General features: G+C 50.1%; 9 protein-coding genes across 9 annotated transcripts; 4 read left to right on the top strand and 5 right to left on the bottom strand.

Annotated features, from left to right (window-relative positions):
* Positions 1 to 392: 392 nt before the first annotated feature.
* On the bottom strand, positions 393 to 2,183 carry N7525_009430 (beta-N-acetylhexosaminidase; the record flags this gene model as incomplete). The annotated part of the gene is made up of 1 exon (XM_002563482.2): positions 393 to 2,183. The coding sequence occupies one exon, from the start codon at positions 2,181 to 2,183 to the stop codon at positions 393 to 395; it is 1,791 nt and encodes a 596-aa protein (XP_002563528.1).
* A 468-nt stretch (positions 2,184 to 2,651) lies between these two features.
* On the bottom strand, positions 2,652 to 3,584 carry N7525_009429 (dihydrodipicolinate synthase family protein; the record flags this gene model as incomplete). Its single annotated transcript, XM_002563481.1, has 1 exon — positions 2,652 to 3,584. The coding sequence occupies one exon, from the start codon at positions 3,582 to 3,584 to the stop codon at positions 2,652 to 2,654; it is 933 nt and encodes a 310-aa protein (XP_002563527.1).
* A 1,012-nt stretch (positions 3,585 to 4,596) lies between these two features.
* Positions 4,597 to 6,545, top strand: N7525_009428 (acetyltransferase SAS4-like domain-containing protein; the record flags this gene model as incomplete). Its single annotated transcript, XM_002563480.2, has 2 exons — positions 4,597 to 5,332; positions 5,392 to 6,545. 2 exons carry the CDS (start codon positions 4,597 to 4,599, stop codon positions 6,543 to 6,545), a joined length of 1,890 nt encoding a protein of 629 aa, XP_002563526.2.
* Positions 6,546 to 8,615: 2,070 nt separating this feature from the next.
* N7525_009427 (uncharacterized protein) lies at positions 8,616 to 8,873 on the bottom strand (the record flags this gene model as incomplete). The annotated part of the gene is made up of 1 exon (XM_061214721.1): positions 8,616 to 8,873. The coding sequence occupies one exon, from the start codon at positions 8,871 to 8,873 to the stop codon at positions 8,616 to 8,618; it is 258 nt and encodes an 85-aa protein (XP_061069152.1).
* A 1,139-nt stretch (positions 8,874 to 10,012) lies between these two features.
* On the top strand, positions 10,013 to 10,286 carry N7525_009426 (uncharacterized protein; the record flags this gene model as incomplete). The annotated part of the gene is given in 2 exon segments (XM_061214720.1): positions 10,013 to 10,201; positions 10,215 to 10,286. The coding sequence occupies 2 exon segments, from the start codon at positions 10,013 to 10,015 to the stop codon at positions 10,284 to 10,286; spliced, it is 261 nt and encodes an 86-aa protein (XP_061069151.1).
* A 1,544-nt stretch (positions 10,287 to 11,830) lies between these two features.
* On the top strand, positions 11,831 to 12,236 carry N7525_009425 (uncharacterized protein; the record flags this gene model as incomplete). The annotated part of the gene is made up of 2 exons (XM_061214719.1): positions 11,831 to 11,900; positions 11,950 to 12,236. 2 exons carry the CDS (start codon positions 11,831 to 11,833, stop codon positions 12,234 to 12,236), a joined length of 357 nt encoding a protein of 118 aa, XP_061069150.1.
* Positions 12,237 to 12,468: 232 nt separating this feature from the next.
* On the bottom strand, positions 12,469 to 13,297 carry N7525_009424 (uncharacterized protein; the record flags this gene model as incomplete). Its single annotated transcript, XM_061214718.1, has 2 exons — positions 12,469 to 12,494; positions 12,544 to 13,297. The coding sequence occupies 2 exons, from the start codon at positions 13,295 to 13,297 to the stop codon at positions 12,469 to 12,471; spliced, it is 780 nt and encodes a 259-aa protein (XP_061069149.1).
* Positions 13,298 to 13,508: 211 nt separating this feature from the next.
* N7525_009423 (uncharacterized protein) lies at positions 13,509 to 14,406 on the bottom strand (the record flags this gene model as incomplete). The annotated part of the gene is made up of 3 exons (XM_002563478.2): positions 13,509 to 13,662; positions 13,719 to 13,796; positions 13,859 to 14,406. The coding sequence occupies 3 exons, from the start codon at positions 14,404 to 14,406 to the stop codon at positions 13,509 to 13,511; spliced, it is 780 nt and encodes a 259-aa protein (XP_002563524.2).
* A 1,346-nt stretch (positions 14,407 to 15,752) lies between these two features.
* On the top strand, positions 15,753 to 17,350 carry N7525_009422 (neutral amino acid permease; the record flags this gene model as incomplete). Its single annotated transcript, XM_002563477.2, has 5 exons — positions 15,753 to 15,925; positions 15,984 to 15,997; positions 16,051 to 16,123; positions 16,178 to 16,509; positions 16,569 to 17,350. 5 exons carry the CDS (start codon positions 15,753 to 15,755, stop codon positions 17,348 to 17,350), a joined length of 1,374 nt encoding a protein of 457 aa, XP_002563523.2.
* Positions 17,351 to 17,952: the final 602 nt, after the last annotated feature.

The following is a 17,952-nucleotide window of genomic DNA, read 5'->3' as shown; positions in this document are numbered from 1 at the left end:
TGTGGGGTCCTTGGGTGTGGATGGTCTTGTGATCTTCTGGGGGATGGATTTGTTTAGATTAAGGTGATTTTGGATTAGGGTATGGATATGTGGAGAGGGTTGGGCTCGGGGGTTGATTTTGATTTGGACTGGGGAGGGATTTTGCGCCTGGTTGGAATGGGATTGGGTATCAAGTAGATATGTATAAAGGTAGTGTTGTGGTAGATCTAGGGTGGTGATTGGTTTGGATAAATTCGTGTTGCTGAAGATTGAATGTGGACGTGAAATGGTATACTGATCAGGGACATGTATCCTGGAAGAAATTCCAATGGAATTGGGTATCGAAGATAGAATAAGTATATACAGACGAACAGGCAGTTGTAAGGCTCACTAGCAGTCCAGCTTAACCACAATCAAGACATTACAGTCTGGTTTTTATAGAGGTCGCAAGCATGAGGGTGCTGCAGACAATACTTCGGCACAAGAGCAGTAGCCATCACACCATTGGCAACGAGGTATTCACGGAAGTTCAGAATACGCTGAGTAAAGCTGGTGGTACGCTTTCTACCCGCAGCGTCACGGTTACCAGACCAGACAAGCTCACCCAGAGCAGCAGCGCGAGGCCAGAACACGCTGGAGACGGTCACATCGTCGACCTGCTCCGACCACAAAGGAGCCTCGGCGCCGATAATGTGCTTCGCTTCGGAGGAAGTGAGATTCGTGAGGAAGTCGTAGTCGTAGATGCGCTGCCAGGTCTTGTAGGGGGCGCACCAGGAGCCACCGTCGCCGCCGTAGTTGAAGTTCACTCCGCCGTCGGTGTTGCTCTGCACGTTGTAGCGGGCGTCGTTGGTGACATAGCCGCCGCGCCCGCAGTCGAGGTAGAGGAAATCGGAGGTCGAAACGACAACGTCGTAGCCGGCGGAGGTGAGTTTCTTGATGTTACCCTCACCCTCGCCGCTGTTCCAGGTCTGCATGATGACGTCTTTGGGCACGTCGTGGGCGCTTTCAGTCGCGATAGCTATGTCCTCCCACATCATAAGACGGCGGTGGTCGCCGACACTACGGAAGATGGGCATGGAATGGTCAACCCAGTACTGCGCAAGGTCGTTGTAGGTGCGCGAGGGATCCTCGGCAAACCACTTAGTGATATGGGTGCTGTAGTTGTAGCAGTTGGGCTGGATCTCGTCTGCACCAACATGGAACAAGTTGTCGCTGAAGATGCGAGACAATTCCTGGTAGACATTGTTGACAACTTCGTAGGTCTTGGGGTAGATAATGTCGAGCTGGCCAGGGTTCGGCTGGACGGCGGTGTGCTCCGCCCAAACGTCGTTCGACCACCAGGATTCGGCACATGCCACGATCTCCGGGTCGACCTGCTGCCAGCCGGAGGCTGAGTGGGCGGGCATGTCGACCTCGGGGATGACGCGGACACCTCGCGCGCGTGCGTAGGCAATCACGCGGCGCATGTCGTGCTCGGTGTAGATTTCGCGAGGCGAGTAAGCATCTTTGGTCATCTCCGGGTAGGAGCTCATCTGCATGGGCCACGACTGAGAATCGTCCAAGTGCCAGTGGAGAACATTGAGCTTGGACAGGGCCATACCGTCGATCTGCTCAAGGAGCTTGCGAACGGTAATGAAGTTGCGCCCGGTGTCTATCATGATACCACGATGGGGGTACAGCGGGGCATCCTTGATCTTGACGGGCTGTTCAATGATCAAACCGCCCTTCCCATCCGAGATGATAATCTGCTGCAGGGTGGTGAATGCCTGCAACACACCCCAGACCGTCTGAGAATTGATCCTGATGCCACCATCGCTCACTACCAGTGTATAGGATTCATCCACACCGTATTGGAGATCGGCATCGTTGTCCACCACATGAACATCGACGTTATGGATTCCGGAGGGCGCGCGTTTGGCCTTGGGGGCAGAGGAGACAGGGGTCGAGGTGGGGAAGGCCGGATAGGAGGCGATTGGGGATTCAACAGCAGCAGGAACCCATTGCAGGGTGGTGATGGTTTCCCATGCTCGCTCCCAAGCTTGAGTGAGCAAAGGGGAGTGAGGACCGTTGAGATTCAAGTTGTTGACTTGGATTGGACCGGAGGATCCCCAGGTGATGTTACGGGGGGCGGGAAGTGGATTCACTTGGACGGCGGACGCAGCCGTCAGGGCCCCGAGCACATTCAACACCGAGGCGAACTTCATGTTGATAAGGTGAGTGACGATGAAAAGTAGAGAAACTGTGGCCAGGAGATAACCAGAACTATTTATGTTTAGCTGCATTGTCGATCTTTCATCGGAATGGGGAATGGCCCAGGATGCAACCCTGGGGAAGGGGAAAAACAAACAGCTCCCTAGTTACATTGCATACAACTAACACACCTTGGACTCAAATAATTCAAGGGAAAGAGAGAGAGAGAGAGTGCAACCTCTACATGCAACTTGAACTCCCATATAACAACAAATATTAAAAGATAAAGAGGGGGAAAGCTACGGGATCTCCGGATCTACTGGCAAATGACACAGTCACACCGGTCTGTCGATCTATGAAGCAACCTGAAACATTTGGAAAACACCTGGAAAACATCTGGAAAACCCCTGGAAAACCCCTGGAAAGGAATAGAAATCTCCACATGGGATCTCTGGTAATCATGATTTAATATACTATATCCATTAGGACTCCAACGACTTCTCCAGCTCCATTCCCTCCCGGAACTCCTCCTGAATGGCTGCCGCATCCTTAGCAGAAGGCACGACACAAGGCCGCCGAGGAAGACCACCGTAACCGTGGTAGGCTTGGAGGCCCGTCTTAACAGCGATAAAGCCACCATGGATAGCAGCCCAGTCAGCGCGCGCAACAATAGCCTGCACCTTCTGCGCCTCCTGAACCTTCCCAGCACGATACAACTCCATCAGACGCACACACGAGCGAGGAATCATGTTAGCCACGCCACCGATAATCCCCGCCCCACCAACAACCAGCGTCTGCAGCGTGAAATCGGCCGAGCCACCAAAAGTCAAGAAATCCGGCTTGGCCGCCGCAACACGAGCCAACTTACCCGTGTTGCCGCACGTGAGCTTACAGCCGATGATATTGGGGTGTTCTGCGAGAGTTAAGATATCATCTGAGCTGAGATCGAGGCCGGACTGCACGCCGGGGAAGTTGTAGATGAGGACAGGGACGGGCGAGGCATCGGCCACAGCCCGGAAGTGGGCGTGCATGGACTCGGTGCTCACGAGGGACTTGTAGTAGCTGGGTGGGAGCACGAGGACAGCGTCGGCGCCTGCTGCACCGGAGTCCTGGCAGAATTGGATGGTCTCACGGGTTGAGGCGGCGCCACAGCCGGCAATCACCGGCATGTTGCTGTAGCCGGCTGCGTCCACGGCGCGGCGTGTGGCGGCTGTGATGGCCTTGCGTTCTTCCCGGTCTAGGTGGACGGCTTCGCCATTGCTACCCTGGGTTACTAGGCCGGTTACCCCGCTGCGGGCGAGATAGGCGGCGTGCTTCTCGACTGTTGCGAGGTCGACTTCTTCATCGGGCTTGAAGAATGCTACGGTGGGGACGTAGACACCGTGTGGGAGGGAATTGCGCTTGGTTCCGGTCATTTTGGGGGACAGGACTTCAATCTATTGGTTCTGTTAGTGTCTATAAGTCTCTTGAAGTCCTTCTGTTCATACCAAATGTCACCGGAGGGTAAATGAGGGGGATGAATATTGGCGGACTTACAGCTATTTAGCTAGGCATTTTCCCCCACGTCCACCCCACTGAGTTCTGATTTAACCGAATAATTCTGCAGTCCCAAAGTCTGGTGGGAGAGGCATTTGGTGTTTTTCGTTTCGTTCGGACATCATTTCCCCCCACGCCTTATGCGGGGTTGACTCCCGAGGTATAGGATGGCCTGGTGGTATACGATGTACTCCATGTATGCTGTTGCTATACTTCGTCACTTGATGTGAGTATGTCTCTCCCTCTAGGGAGCACAAAATGGGAGAAATCTCATTGTGTTAGGCCTTGTGGTAAGATCTGATATAGTCCTGAATCTGGAGTTATATGGTCTATTATTGCGTAGGTGATACTGTCTATTACCCGATCTACTCTGTCAGATGTCCAATGAAGGCCACAACCTCCTCCATCCCCTCACAGATGGGAAGTCATTGGAATCCCGACACTGGCAATGGTTGAATTGCCGTCCCCCACACTGGGGCCGTGGGGGCATGTCCTTTTCCGAGATATTAAGGATATCCGGGATATTTATGATATTTATGGTATTTATGATACTTTTGGATGTCTTTTTATATTTCTATTACAGCAGACTTAGCAAAAGGAATCGTGCTGAATCGACTGTAGACGCATAATAGAATGGAGGTTTACCTGTAGGTCGTTGCCTATATGAATGTCTCGAGACCTAAAGCAGAATTATATCAAGTCAGAATAGAACAATAGAACACAAATACAAAGCATTGGGAATGAATAGAAGCATAAAACAATAGATGATGCCTTGCAGAGTTCATCACCTTAACCTCCATATCCGCCAAGAACTTCTCTGCTATCTCATCCCCAAGTCCCTGTAAAACCTTGGGGAAATCCAACCACACAATGAACTGATCTTCCTCAACGATGGCCCCCCTGTCGCGGTCCTCACTCCGCTCTGTGCGACAGGCGCCTGAAGAACCCGCCGACGGTCTGGCGCCGCCGACAAAGAAACCGCGCATCGAAAATGCCGACCGCAAGAGCTCTCCCGATTGTCTCGACAAGGATCCTACCCCAAAATCTCGTCCCAACTCCTTGAAGCCCACGCGCCCGCGCACCTCCAATCGCACCCGTCGCGACTCCTCTTCTTCTGTTGACACAGTCGCCTCCTCCGTCGGGCAATTGGCGACTCCGGCGACACGTACAAACGGAAATGGGAGCTTTAAGACCCCACGCGCCCGCCGTGATCAAGGTACCCCCTCCGGCGCGGATTTTTTGCGCGGCGTTCATGAATCGCCAGACCCGTTAGACACAATCTCTCCAGCGCCGTCGGTCGCGAAGCAGCGCACCGTTACCCCAGCGAATGTGGCCTCGAATATCAAACCGCCTGTTTCGCCTGTGACCCGCACGACTCGTCGCAATGATAATCGATCGCTGGCCGACACCGATGAGAACGCGATCAAGAAAGAGGGTGATGTGGAGGGCGCGACTCCGACGCGAGATATCAAGAGCGAGGCGACTGGCGCCGAGCAGCCTACGGTAGACACACGGTCGGGGAGACGGTCGTTGCGTTCGACAGATACCGGGTCACGGTGCAAGAGCGAGCTGGCGCAGTATTTCCACAACTATGAACAGATCATCAGCCTCGATGTCCCGGAACCTGGTAGATTACTCGTCCCTTGGAACGGTTTGAGCGCATCGCTGACATTGGATATTATACAGAGTTCCTCGCCGCCAAAACAACCATAACACTCGTGGACGATCTATCCCGACCACTACCTTTCTGCTCCAACCCCGACCCTACACCCTTCGGCAACCCGTTACTAAACCTCCACGACTGTGAAAAGATCACCCTCCCCAAGCCCGCATTGAATACACCCGCAATCGACCCATTGAGCGAAGAGACCTATTTCCGCGCGCATCGCAAGTTCGAACGACAGGAGAAACAGCTCCGCAACATCGAGCGCAACCGTGCCCAGCACGAACAGCAAGTCCTAGAGCGCCTCCTGGACGAGCTTCGCGGCCATGACTGGCTACGCATGATGGGCCTGACGGGAGTCCACGAAAGCGATAAGAAGCTTTACGAGCCGAAGCGCGACATCCTAATCCAAGAACTAGTCACTCTGGTCAACAAGTTCCAAGCATGGAAAGACGAAGAGCGCCGCCGCAAGCTGGAAAAGGAAAAAGCACACCCGGTGCCAGGCACCGAGGCAGCACCGAATGCCCCATCCCGACAGCACTCGCGCAAACGATCCCGTCCCGCTGAGGACGTGGACAGCTCCCCGGCACCGGGAACTGATATACGAAGCACGCCAGACGTAGACGCAGACCCAGATCTAGACCCAAGCGACGTCGACGCCTTGGCTGCGCGTCAGCTTCACCAAGAAGCTCGCTCCGCAAGCGCCGCTAAAACGCGCAAGACAGCACCTGCTTCTCGGAAGTCTATCTCGAAATCCGTCCCCAATACCAACACTACCATCACCAGCACCAATGACGCCGAACCAAAACCCAGCCCCAAACGTAAAAAGCCCAACCCATCACCCACCAAACCTCACCCACACCCCCCAGCCCCAGCAACCCAAAAATCCGCCCCGCGACCCCTCCAACAAGCCTCCCTTACCCATTTCTGGAACCCCGCACCAAGAGAAGGCCCATTCACATCCTTCTTCCGCCAACGACACATACGCGAAGCAGCCATCGCCGCAACAAAAGGCATCCGCCGCGGCGGGTCCCGCTCAACCCTCGCATTCGGATATCCGGTGCCCGACCAGATAGAGCAGGAATTTGAGCTGCCGCCGGATATTCTGAACGATGATTCTATTCAGCAATCGCAGCGGAAAAGGCGGAGACTTAAGCGGCGGAGTTTGGGGGGTTGATAGGGGTTTACAACATGGTGCATGAAATAGGAATGGTTGGTGGGTTTTTGTATGATAGCATTTTACTAGCATGGTGTTCTGTGTTTTGCTCTGCTTTTTATCTTCTGGACTGGAAAGTCTGCTGGCGTTTGTGTTGGTGTTGGTGGATGGATTCATGCAGGGCTGGCTGAGGCCCCTATTTTCTTTTTATCTGTACAGATAAATCAGCTAGGCTGTGTCAATCACAGGATTGAATAGAAGTCATTATCTTGAAACCGGTGTTACTAGTGTAAGTGCGTATGTTGTATGCAGCTTGGGATATCATAACCGCCGTTGGTGTTGAGGATGCATGAACTCGCATATGACTATTCCAAGATGGGGGCTGCTCAGCCGCTGAGATGATCCTTCATTGCACTAACCTTACTGCATATTCCCAACGCGGGTCAAGAGCGTATTGGTTTGGTCTGTTATAGGTTTGTCCATTCTGGTTCATGGATGAGCACCATCCAGCCATATCGGGTAATATCTGTTTTGAGACTAGAAATGTTGAGCTTCCTGACAGCGGTGGGAGACCTTATGCTAAGATGGTGTGTCTGTTTTAAGATGGAGACTTTGCTCCGGTGTCTCGATAATGGAAGTGCTGAGTTTAAGGCATGGCTAGACGATAATGTTGGCGAGGGAGGAAACCTGATAGTAGATACAACTTGAATGGTAGAATAAGTGGGTTCACTGTACTATGAATTAAAGATAAAGGCATATAGTATTTACATGAACGTTTCTTTCGGTTCTATGACAAAGATTTCCTAGGGATGGACTCGCCCAAGTAGGAAATATTTGGTCTACTTGAGTATATATCTCTCTGCGTGGAACGTGGAACATTGTCATTGGAAGACATTATGTTCACACTAATTTACTATTACCTCCTTCGTTCAAGATCTAGTAAGTTCGACAATACCAACTTCTATAGGATGTCTTTCCGGATGCCAAGCGGTTGGAGACTGCCATCGTAGTTGAGCCACACGCGACGCACACAGTTGTGTGGTTGATGTGGCTGAAAGAGAAACAGAAAGGTAAAAAAAGAGAGATGGGAAATAAGTTGTAGTTTTTCTAGTTTCGCAGTGGACGTCGAATGAGGCATCGCCTTTTGGGACTCCTAGTAATGACTGGTCAGAATGGAGCCTAAACTAGGAAGGATATCGGATGACATACTATGATAGTGGATGGTCATATAGCCATTCGTGGGTCTCGTAGATAGCGAGTCGTAGGGATCGCGATCCTCGCCCCTAGTACGACCTAGTTAATACCAAATTTGTCTTTGTTAAGTTTGGAATGACTGGGAGTAAACTTGCTCCTCGTGTAGCCTCTTTAACAGAGACTCGGTAAGGCATTTTGGCACTTCCTAGGGCTGAGAAAAGTATTAGCGAGATGATTACAATATAAGATCGATTAGAAATCGACTCACCCGATGGAGACGAGTCCTATCCAGGCGACAGTGATAGCGATTTCCTTTCACTAAGCTATCACCCTCGATGAGCTTGTCTATCGCCTCTGCAACGCCTGCGACAAGATACCAAAGCTTTGTGAACCAGGGTTTTGGGAACTGCCGGAAGTGTGTATGAGCTTCGGCCAAAGAAGTGATCGAATTTCACGTCCTTGTTGGTCTCAGGGTCTTGTATAGTGGCTCTATATCGATAGGTGATAGGTGACCTCTTCAGGCAAGCACCCTTCATGACCGTGACGTGTTTAGGTCTCCGTAGGATAAACCGATGAAGGAACTGTTATATATAGGAAGTCATCCAACGGCAGCCTGGCGTATCCTTCCCAGGCCAATCGAACAAACCATCCCGCGGGTGCATTGTCTCATACACCACTTATCTCCCTTTAGAAGATTGCTGGCATCTTTTCGATGACACTTTGGAGGTCCTGTACCACCTCCATAAATTTCCCCGCAATAATAAGCTCAAACGCCAATAACGTGGAGCCCGCAATTGTTCGTTTCTCTTCCCTCATTTAGGTGTGGCTTGTCGCGGCGGTGGCCGAGGAATTGCGGTCCTTTTTCCCATTCCTGGTGTAAGAGGAGGCAAAGAGTGCTCATTTCGTAGCCCGATGCGTCGACCTGACGTCTTGGTCAGCCGGTCCTTCAAATCCCAGCTCGAAGAGTCCTTTCTGCAATGGCTGTTGGACATTTGTGAAACGTAGGTATTTCACCACGTCGATAGGAAGCTCCTGTCGCTTCCTGGACGTGCAGTTAGGGGCGCCTGACGAACCGATGGCTGCAAATGCCTCCAGAAGTTGGTCACTTCTGCGGGAGCCATTTCTATATCCTTGCTGCTTGCTCGAGGACCTCATTTCCTTTTCGAGCTCTTCACGACTGCCTCGAACAACTCGCAATCAGGGGAAGGAGGGGTTGTTGGTCACCCCTTCGGCAGCTTTCGTAGTGGATGTCCCTCACTTTAACCGCCTTTTCCAGTACAGGTTTCAAAGCAGGAAGAGCCGCCTTTTTTAAAGATACCCTGGGGAATCTTGGATAGCAAGCCTGGCAAGGGTGAGGCAGGAAGTAGATGCCAAGAACTCAAGTGATTGCCATAGAAGGAGCTTATTGGAAGCCAGATGAGTGGGATGGTATAAAAGAAAAGTGAGTCGGTGAATGTCCAAGATGGATGGGCTCACCGGTGATAAAGAACGTGAGATGTGAGAGATTGAAATAATTATATATGAGCTTCTGACACTACCTCACTCTCCTTTTATGCTACTTAGTGTTCTTTGTTGTTCCTAGACTCTATTGCATGAATATCTCTTTGACAGTCCAACTCTCTCATATAAGTAGGCACCTTCCCACTACAACTTTTCCCTGTCAGCATCATCCCTCACTATTCCTTATATCTCACTTCCCTTATCGCTCAAGTACGACTTGAGCTAGACATATGGGTCAAATTGGAAGAGGGAATAAGTGTCCATCTTTTACAATGCTCATCCGCACGATTTCCAACATCGAGCGGCTAAACCCCCGAAGTTACTCGCCCCAGGCTTTCAATGTGCGATTCGAGCCACTATCCTCACGCTCAAAATGAGGTTTCGCATGCATTTCGGGGACCTCGGAATCCCACGTTCCAGTTCCCTTTTCCCAAAACTCGTCCCTCGAAGATTTCCGCATCCATCAATAATACCTCGGACAGAGTTCTTTTCTCGCGTTCCCGGCACATAGGAGCAGTGGGACCGCGCAGACGGGGGATCAACCCAAATGAAAGACCAATACAGTCCCTGGCACCGGATGCAAGTACTCAGGCGTCAATAGCTCAGCTGGAAGTGGAAGTCAATAGACTGGATTCCGAGAGAAGAGTGAGACTGGGCGACTTTTCACGGCAAACGGTCACTAGTCATTCATCACCTCTCCACTCCTCAGAGTCTGAAAGTTGTCCTTCTTCAGCCTCTGACTTCTACCAACTCCCTCCTGCTCAATTTTCACCCACTCAGTCTCCAACTCAATCATGGACACTGATCAAATCCCTGAAGCGGCTTCAGAAACATTGAACCCCTCCCTCCTCCTTCATGATCAGGCTTACTTAAGCGACTTCTTGAATAAAGGGTACATGGAGGACTTGTCTACCACTGATTCGTGGAATCCACCTCAAAATTCGGCGGCCGAGCCCGAGACTTCACGTGACAAGACCCCAGCGGTAATCCCAGCAGTTAGAGCGCAACCAATGTCCAGTTCACCAGCTCGAGGTGGTCGGCCGCTCATCAGGACCCCAAAAGACATAAGACAACTGCTGGAACCAAGTCGAATTCATCAACAGAAGGACTATTCAGCTCGTCTGCACGTGTATGGCAACAGTGGAATACAGCGTCGAAGCTGACAAAGAAGAGATATCCGAGTTTACGTTATTTATAAACTTATAATTAAAGGAAAGACGCCGGCGAGATGGTGAAAAGGATTCCAACTAGGCTAATACTACAAACAGGCTCAGGATTGGCTTTAGAACCACCTCCCCGCCAACCCAACCTTCAAGCCTACTTGCAGTAAGTGGCAGCCGGATCTTCAACTGCCAAGTTCGATCCATCTACCACTGGCCAGGGTCCGTGGGGAGCCGGTATCTTTGAGATACTGGCGCTCGAGCAAACCGGGACTCACACGGCGTTTCCGTTTTGACTTGTTTGGAAGGGAATACAACCCAAATGCCGACGAAAAGTGCGTTTCGACTGGCCCACGAGCGCTATAAGAGCGGGTTCAAGGGAACTTGTTACAAACCATATCCAACCAGCCTAACATTAACAAGGATAGAGGTGTCGATGCCTCTCAACCATGACGATAATAGGCATAATGCTGGATCGACTAAATATTCCAATTCATATTGATCGGTGGCGCGGCAATGTTGCTTTTGGGGAGTCAGCGACCAACAAGTGACGTTGATATCCTTGTTCAAGCAGCGAAGGCCTTACCGGTCTGTTTTCTTTGCTCGCTGCAGACAAAGCTTTCTCCAATGAAGACGGCCTGCTCCGATTCCAGCATCCCGCCTTCTTACCTTCGCTCGGCATCCTACTATTGCCGCGCAGAGTATTACTTTTGAACAAGCCAGTCCATATTGCCTAACTCTCGCCTTGCTATGAAGGTCCAGTGCTTCTATATACAGGAAGATGATGGAAACGGCCACAGGAAAAGAGAGAGCGACATGCAATCAAATGCTTCAAAAACAAGAGATTGTAAGTTACGACTGTGCGCACAAGTTCAAGCTTGGACATTACCATGTTCTTGCAATGAGATTACCATGACCATGATGCTCCCTACCTATAGCACATATTGATACAGAGTTAGAATACACACTAACACATGATGTAGTCGTACAATCTACACTGTCTCTTCTACGAAGTCTGCCCCTTGTCTCAAGTGTCCATCCCAAGTGTCTCGCGAGGTGGGATACTTGGGTTCTTTCGGGTAACACGCTGCTACGACCTCCTTCTCTTTCCCGTGGCCCGGACGGTATCCCCAGATGTGGAATAGCTCGATGGCGTTCGGTGCTGTGCTTTGGTGCTCGGTTACATCTGAGATCTTGCTTCTCTCCTTTTGTCCTTCATCCCTCCTTTCTTCAGCCTCTTTCTCAAACCCTATCTCAACCTCACCTATCTCAACCTCACCTATCTCAACCTCACCTATCTCAACGTCATCCCTGAGAGCGTAACGTTTCCTCCTTCGGATTCGTTCTACACCCTATTTTACACAGCAAGGCATTGTACTTTGCGAAGAATCTTTCTTCGAAAGGTCGATATCAGTCGGGCATGGGGACTGGAGTATTCTCCAGTAATTTACCATGAAGACAGAGCAAGCACATCGGGCAGGCCGGTGTCATTTCATCAGAGTCTTTACCATGTTGGATTATTGTAAGGGAACTAAAGGTTCCATGGATCGGGTGCCTCACCATTCTTATAGCCGCGCGTATGGCCGGCCTCAACGACTCAGGCGTCTCCCCGGTGAGCCCATCCTGTATATGGGCGACCTTCAGTGCATTCGGCTTCGTCAACACATACGAGCAAACAATCTATCTCCGACAGGTTCAACTGCCTAATGGGCAGTGGGTTGTTGAGTACTCACCAGTAATCCACGCCACTGATGCGTACAAGCCAGCTGGTTCACAGGGCCATGGGTCTGGTCTCTCTGTCTCACAGAGACAGTGTATGTTTACGTCGCCATGCTTGCGAGCGCGCAGGGGCCCGTAAACAACCAAACCCACCAGCTCAATGGTTGGTTAAGGCTTAAATATGTATAATTCGGAAGCACTGACAATCATTCAGTGTATATGTGCCTTCCCTAAAACAAACAATCTTATAGTAAGCATTCTACCATTGATAGAGATGCGATACATAGATATTCAAATTGAGAAGACACTGTATGTACCTAAGCAACTGATTGACCCAAATGCTTCACCAGAGCACATAAAACACCATTCCATTATCCTCCGGACGTTAGATCCTTGACTGAAGCCAGGAATTAGCGTTGCTAACAACCAGGGAGGATAGGACTCACGTCTGACTAAACGGTCTATTGTATCGCAAATATCATCAATGCTTAACGAAGATGATTCGACAAGCGCGATGGCAAGATATTCTGTGGGTTTGGTGTACCAGAAACCTTGACCAACCATGGGACGGCCGAAGAGATCGGTGTCCATGATATACCCGCGGACCTGCTTGTATTTCTCCAGCTTCGATTGTGCATCTGTCGAACAATCATCATTTACCGCCTTCAGGGCTAGGTCATTACACCAAGCCTCCGTGTCGAACGTTAGGCCGTCAGGGAACTGAAGTTCCAGAAACGAAACATATCGAGAGGCTAGTTGCATGGCGGCTAGGCGGTAATCAAGATTGTCATTCAGATATACCAGCACTTCCTCATGACATTTCTTTCCTGTAAGTAATTGTTTAAGCCTCGAATGAACTGCATTTGCCCCAGTATTGTCTGGACCTGGGAACGAGTCCATGTATATTCTCGCCTTGCCCTTCACGACGTTCTGGTATCCCCGACCGATACTGCCGGTAAATCCCAAGGCAGCTGTTGGGTCAGGGATTAATGTTGAGGATTCGCCACTGGGTTGGTGTGTAGACGAGTCGTTTTCGGGAGAGGCGATGTCCTGCCAATCGTTTGGACCGCGCTGCGCTATTATGCGTCTGCTTGGCTGCATTTCTGGAGGACAGAAGGAGAGAAATTCGCGCGTCTCAGCACCGGGCTCTATGCCGTCTTCCCCGATGCTTTGCGGTATGATTGTCCTACCTGTGGACATCTTGACTGCCAAAGTATCATCATCCCAGATATTCTATAGCTAAGAGCGCCAAGCCTACCTCATTAGGCTTAGTACCTAGGTACCCCTCAATATTACCTCAATATTTAGGTATTACATACATATTACATACACATTTCCAACCTTCCAAGGTTGGAAGGTGCTACTGTTTTCTTGTCAATAGGAGGTGGAACGAACAACTCTGCTTCCTCAGCTACCATTCCCAGCGTGAAGTATCTTTATCCCAGTCGTCATCTCCCCATCTAACTGGAGGGACCGGTTTAGCGAGCTCGAAAGTCGCTATCCACTCGGCAAACTCGATCGGACGTTTGCGCTTGCCGGTCTTGCTAAAGCGTCCAACGAAGTAGCTACAGTACATTGGTAAGTAAGCAAAACTGGGAAAGATGACGTGGAAATAACATACAGTGTTTCAGTGTCCCGGTGCCAAACTAGACTGCTTGCCCCAGACACAGTAGGGAACCACCCGTTCTCTACTAGCTTCCTAGACCGTGGATAATAGTTAGATTCAGTGCAGATAGAGATAGAGAAGGAATATCGACTTACGGAAGAGCCTTGACAAACTCTGTGCGGACTCGCTCTCTTTCGTCGCTTTCAAGAGCCCAGAACGGACCAGCGCCATTGCTATCTCCGAGGCGTCGCCCTGGAACGATTTCCCAAACAAGCCAGATAATAAACCCACCCGGAACTAGCCCTGACCGATCCTGAGTATCGGTCTTGTATCCAATGAGTTTGGGTGTGTTAATCGAGTGCTTTTGAGTGAGGTCCTGATAGGCGAGTAATTCTGGCGGGGTGAATGTCGTGGCTTGTTGGCCCCTGGTATTCGCATCATCCATTTCAGTTTTTCGATGGGGAACTTGGATGTATATTCTCATAAAGGCTTCCTTAGAACGTTGTTTGGGGTCACAGCATTGAAATTTGGCCGAGGCGAAAGAACAGAAGCCATAGTCATTGTTTTCTTCCTTATTGACCTGAAACTCATGCTCGTTCAGTTTCTCGAGGATCTTCCACTGGGAAGAGAAAGGTTGATTTAGAGTGATAACACTCCCGGGGTTGATGCCCTTAAGGAACCAAGTCGAGAATGAGGATGACATTAGAGCTGCTTTGGAGACGGGACTGTTGGGTGCGCTGAGGCTCTTAGGTGGGCCCGCTGTAGGACCTTGCGCTAGCCGTATTTGGCGTTAGATACCTGATATAGTCGCCCGCACAAGTCTATGACCAACTTATTGACCGCTCTTTTCCTGCGGTATCTTGCTGGGAAGAACAAAAGAAATATTTTGACGGGTTTTTGGTCTGGTCGGTGAAAGACCGTAGTTCACTTGCCTATGCCAAAAGTTGATGGTTCTATTAAGTCACGTGTTATTTTTATCTACAGTTAGCTCACCACCCGTCATCTATACATAGTGTACCCAGGTATACCGCCCTCCAATTCAGTTATGCTAGTCTAAAACTCCTAATATAGTTAGCATGTAGGGATGTGATTCTGCACCAACGCTTAGCAGTCAAGGGTATGTACCTGGGGAGACTCAAAAAGACGACTAAGAAGACATATGAAAAGACCACTAAGAAGACATATGAAGAGACCACTGGGTAAGACTACCCGAGAAGACCATTAAGCTGAGTATATTCAAAAGGGAGGCGGTATAAGGGCGGTATACTTGGGTACAAAAGTCTGGTCCAACATTTCAGAGGTCCCACTGTATGTAGGGATATACAGGGTAGAACGCCATCAAGCTATAGCTATATGCAATAGAAGCGAGAATGTTAACAAAGATATGCCTATGAGATCATACAATTCTTTAAAGAACCTTGGAAACGGGATCTAGCGACCCAGCTCCGACCGATCTGCATCCGAACGCCTCCTGAATTTAGGGCAGAGATGCAAGCACGACATCCTGCAAGTCCATCGCTAATAGGCTAGACTGACAGAAATTAAGCTTATAAGTTAAAGTTCCCCTAAATCTGCACGCGGGCCGAAATATTCGCCTCAATCATTTAGAGCCTTCATGAAAAAAAATCTTCATCCCAGGCCTGAATCCCTATAGAAAAGGCAGATTAATTTCTATATAGGAGGCCGGCATCGGAGCGAAGTTTTCCTTTTCCCCAGTTTTGCCCAGCAGATTTGCCCATTCGGCTCCAGCGGACCAACTCCTTTTCGGCCTTTCTATTACGTCCCGATGAGCTGATTCGTCGATTCGGTCCGCAGGTCGGAGATCCACATCTGTTTCGGGGTGGCGGATTCTTTATTCTTCAATTTACGAAGTTGGTGGGTGCGTTTTTCTGTCAATTCGAGTTTTTAATACTATTTTCCATTCGTGAAGACCTCTATCTCTCGTTCAATTTGTTGTGTCAAGCGATTTGCTTTCGTTCTCCGCTTTTGAGCTCGATTTCCGTCGTGATATCTACTTCCCGGGTATACTCTGGTTTTGATATCTTCGCTATGAGCTCCTCGCCTGCTGGTTTGGATGTTGGTTCCAACGAGAAGAGTCCCTATATCAACCCAGCGGACTTGCAGCCTGATCCAGAGAAGTTTGTTGAGGTTCCGAAAGTCAGACAAGATGCCTTTGGCGACGAGGAGTTCGCTGAGGTCAAGTACAAAGTACTCAAGTGGTGGTATGTTTGCATAGCTCGAAAGTGAAATAGCTCTGTGACTAACGTATTTCCGGTTTAGGCAATGTGGTCTACGTATGTGATAACATGCTATATCAAAATCAGCCTCCAATCTAACATTCTATTAGTGATGGTCGCCGAGACAGTATCACTGGGTGTGCTGTCACTGCCCGCCGCTGTCGCAGGTCTGGGATTGGTTCCGTAAGATTACCTTCTGACTCACTGTGCAGGAATTGGAGCTAATGTTATCCTCAGCGCGATCATCGTCTTGGTGCTCTTGGGTTCACTGGCCACATACACCGGCTACGTGATGGGACAGATGAAATGGAAGTATCCTCACATCTCCACGATGGCAGACGCCGGTGAAGTGGTAGCAGGGAAATGGGGTCGAGAATTCATCGGCGCGGCACAGATCATTTTCTTCATCTTCATCATGGCTAGCCACCTGTTGACCTTCACCGTTGCCATGAACACCATCACAAACCACGGCACCTGCTCCATTGTCTTCGGCATCGTCGGCATGATCGTCTCCTTCCTTTGCTCATTACCTCGCACTCTTGAAAAGATGTCATGGTTATCTATAGTTTGTGGGTTTCCATCCTCCATCCCCTCCATCCCGAAAAACCGACCCACTAACCAACCGCAGCATTCGCAAGCATCATGACATCAGTCATAATCGTCATGGTCGCCGTCGGCATCACAAAACCCGGACACGACGTCGTCGCAGTGGTCGACACGAACCTCTTCCACGGCTTCTCAGCAGTCTGCAACATCGTCTTCGCCTTCTGCGGCCACGCCGCCTTCTTCGGCCTAATGGCCGAACTCAAGAACCCAAAGGACTTCACGAAATCTCTTCTTCTCCTGCAAGGCATCGACATGGGCCTGTACATCACCGCTGCGCTAGTGATCTACCGGTACGCCGGTAGCGGCGTGACTTCTCCAGCGCTGGGTTCCGCCTCGCCCATGGTCGCGAAAGTCGCGTACGGTATCTCACTGCCGACCATCATCATCGCCGGTGTGATCAACGGTCACGTCGCGTTCAAATACGTCTACTTGCGTATTTTCCAGGGAACAGACCGCATGCACAAGCGCGACTGGATCGCGACGGGGTCGTGGATTGGTATTGCTCTCGCGCTGTGGATCATGGCGTGGATTATTTCCTCCGCGATACCGGTGTTCAGTAACCTGCTCAGCTTGATCGCCGCCCTCTTCGCCAGTTGGTTTACGTACGGCTTCAGTGGCATCTTTTGGTTGTATATGAACAAGGGTCTGTGGTTCTCGTCGCCGAAGAAGATTGCGCTCACTTTGCTGAATCTCTTTGCTATTACTGTTGGTGTCACGCTGTGCGGTCTGGGTCTTTGGGTCTCCGGGAAAGCTCTTCATGATAACCCCAGCAGTGCAAGCTTTTCTTGTGCGAATAATGCTTAACTGCATTTGCGCTTTTGCATTTCTGTTGCTGGGTTGGCTTGGCTTGTATAAAACTGTATCTGGAATGGGGTTTTATGGTGTTCTAGGTTCGCATTTGGGGGCATTTGTTTTGATACTTTCGATACCTTGTTTAGATCTCGAGTGCTGCTTGGGTTGACTTTGTCTTGCATATACATACTGCAGCGATGTTTGGAAATATACCTGTACGAATATAATAATATGCTGAATCATTGACTGTCTACTTTCACCCTTGGTCTTAGAGATGTTATAAGGTCTGGTTAGTGCAGGAAACCAAGCAGGCCCATGTTGTGCGCGATAGGTTACAGTCAAACATCCGTTTCAGAATATGTGGTGTGAATGCAGTCTTGCGTGGGAGTAGAAGGAAGCTGGCTTTGATGAAACTAGTTTGGGCCCTGGGATGGGCCGTGGCTGCGAGCATTCTCGGCCAAGAAGTACATTGGGAAATTTGCGTAATATGGTAGCTCAGTCAAAAGTTACTTTACTCAATTTTATGTTGGTGATCAGATAAGCCGAAAGTTGGGTGTTATGGTCACCGCCAGAAGTCGCCGATGCAAGGGACTGTAAGCACATATGATCACGGT

This window comes from Penicillium rubens (genome assembly GCF_028828025.1).
Source record: "Penicillium rubens strain IBT 27055 chromosome Unknown utg000003l_segment0_segment0, whole genome shotgun sequence".
In the NCBI taxonomy this organism is placed as follows: domain Eukaryota; kingdom Fungi; phylum Ascomycota; class Eurotiomycetes; order Eurotiales; family Aspergillaceae; genus Penicillium; species Penicillium rubens.
The sequence above is the reverse complement of the archived record's forward strand: the minus strand, read 5'-3'. Positions and strand labels throughout refer to the sequence as shown.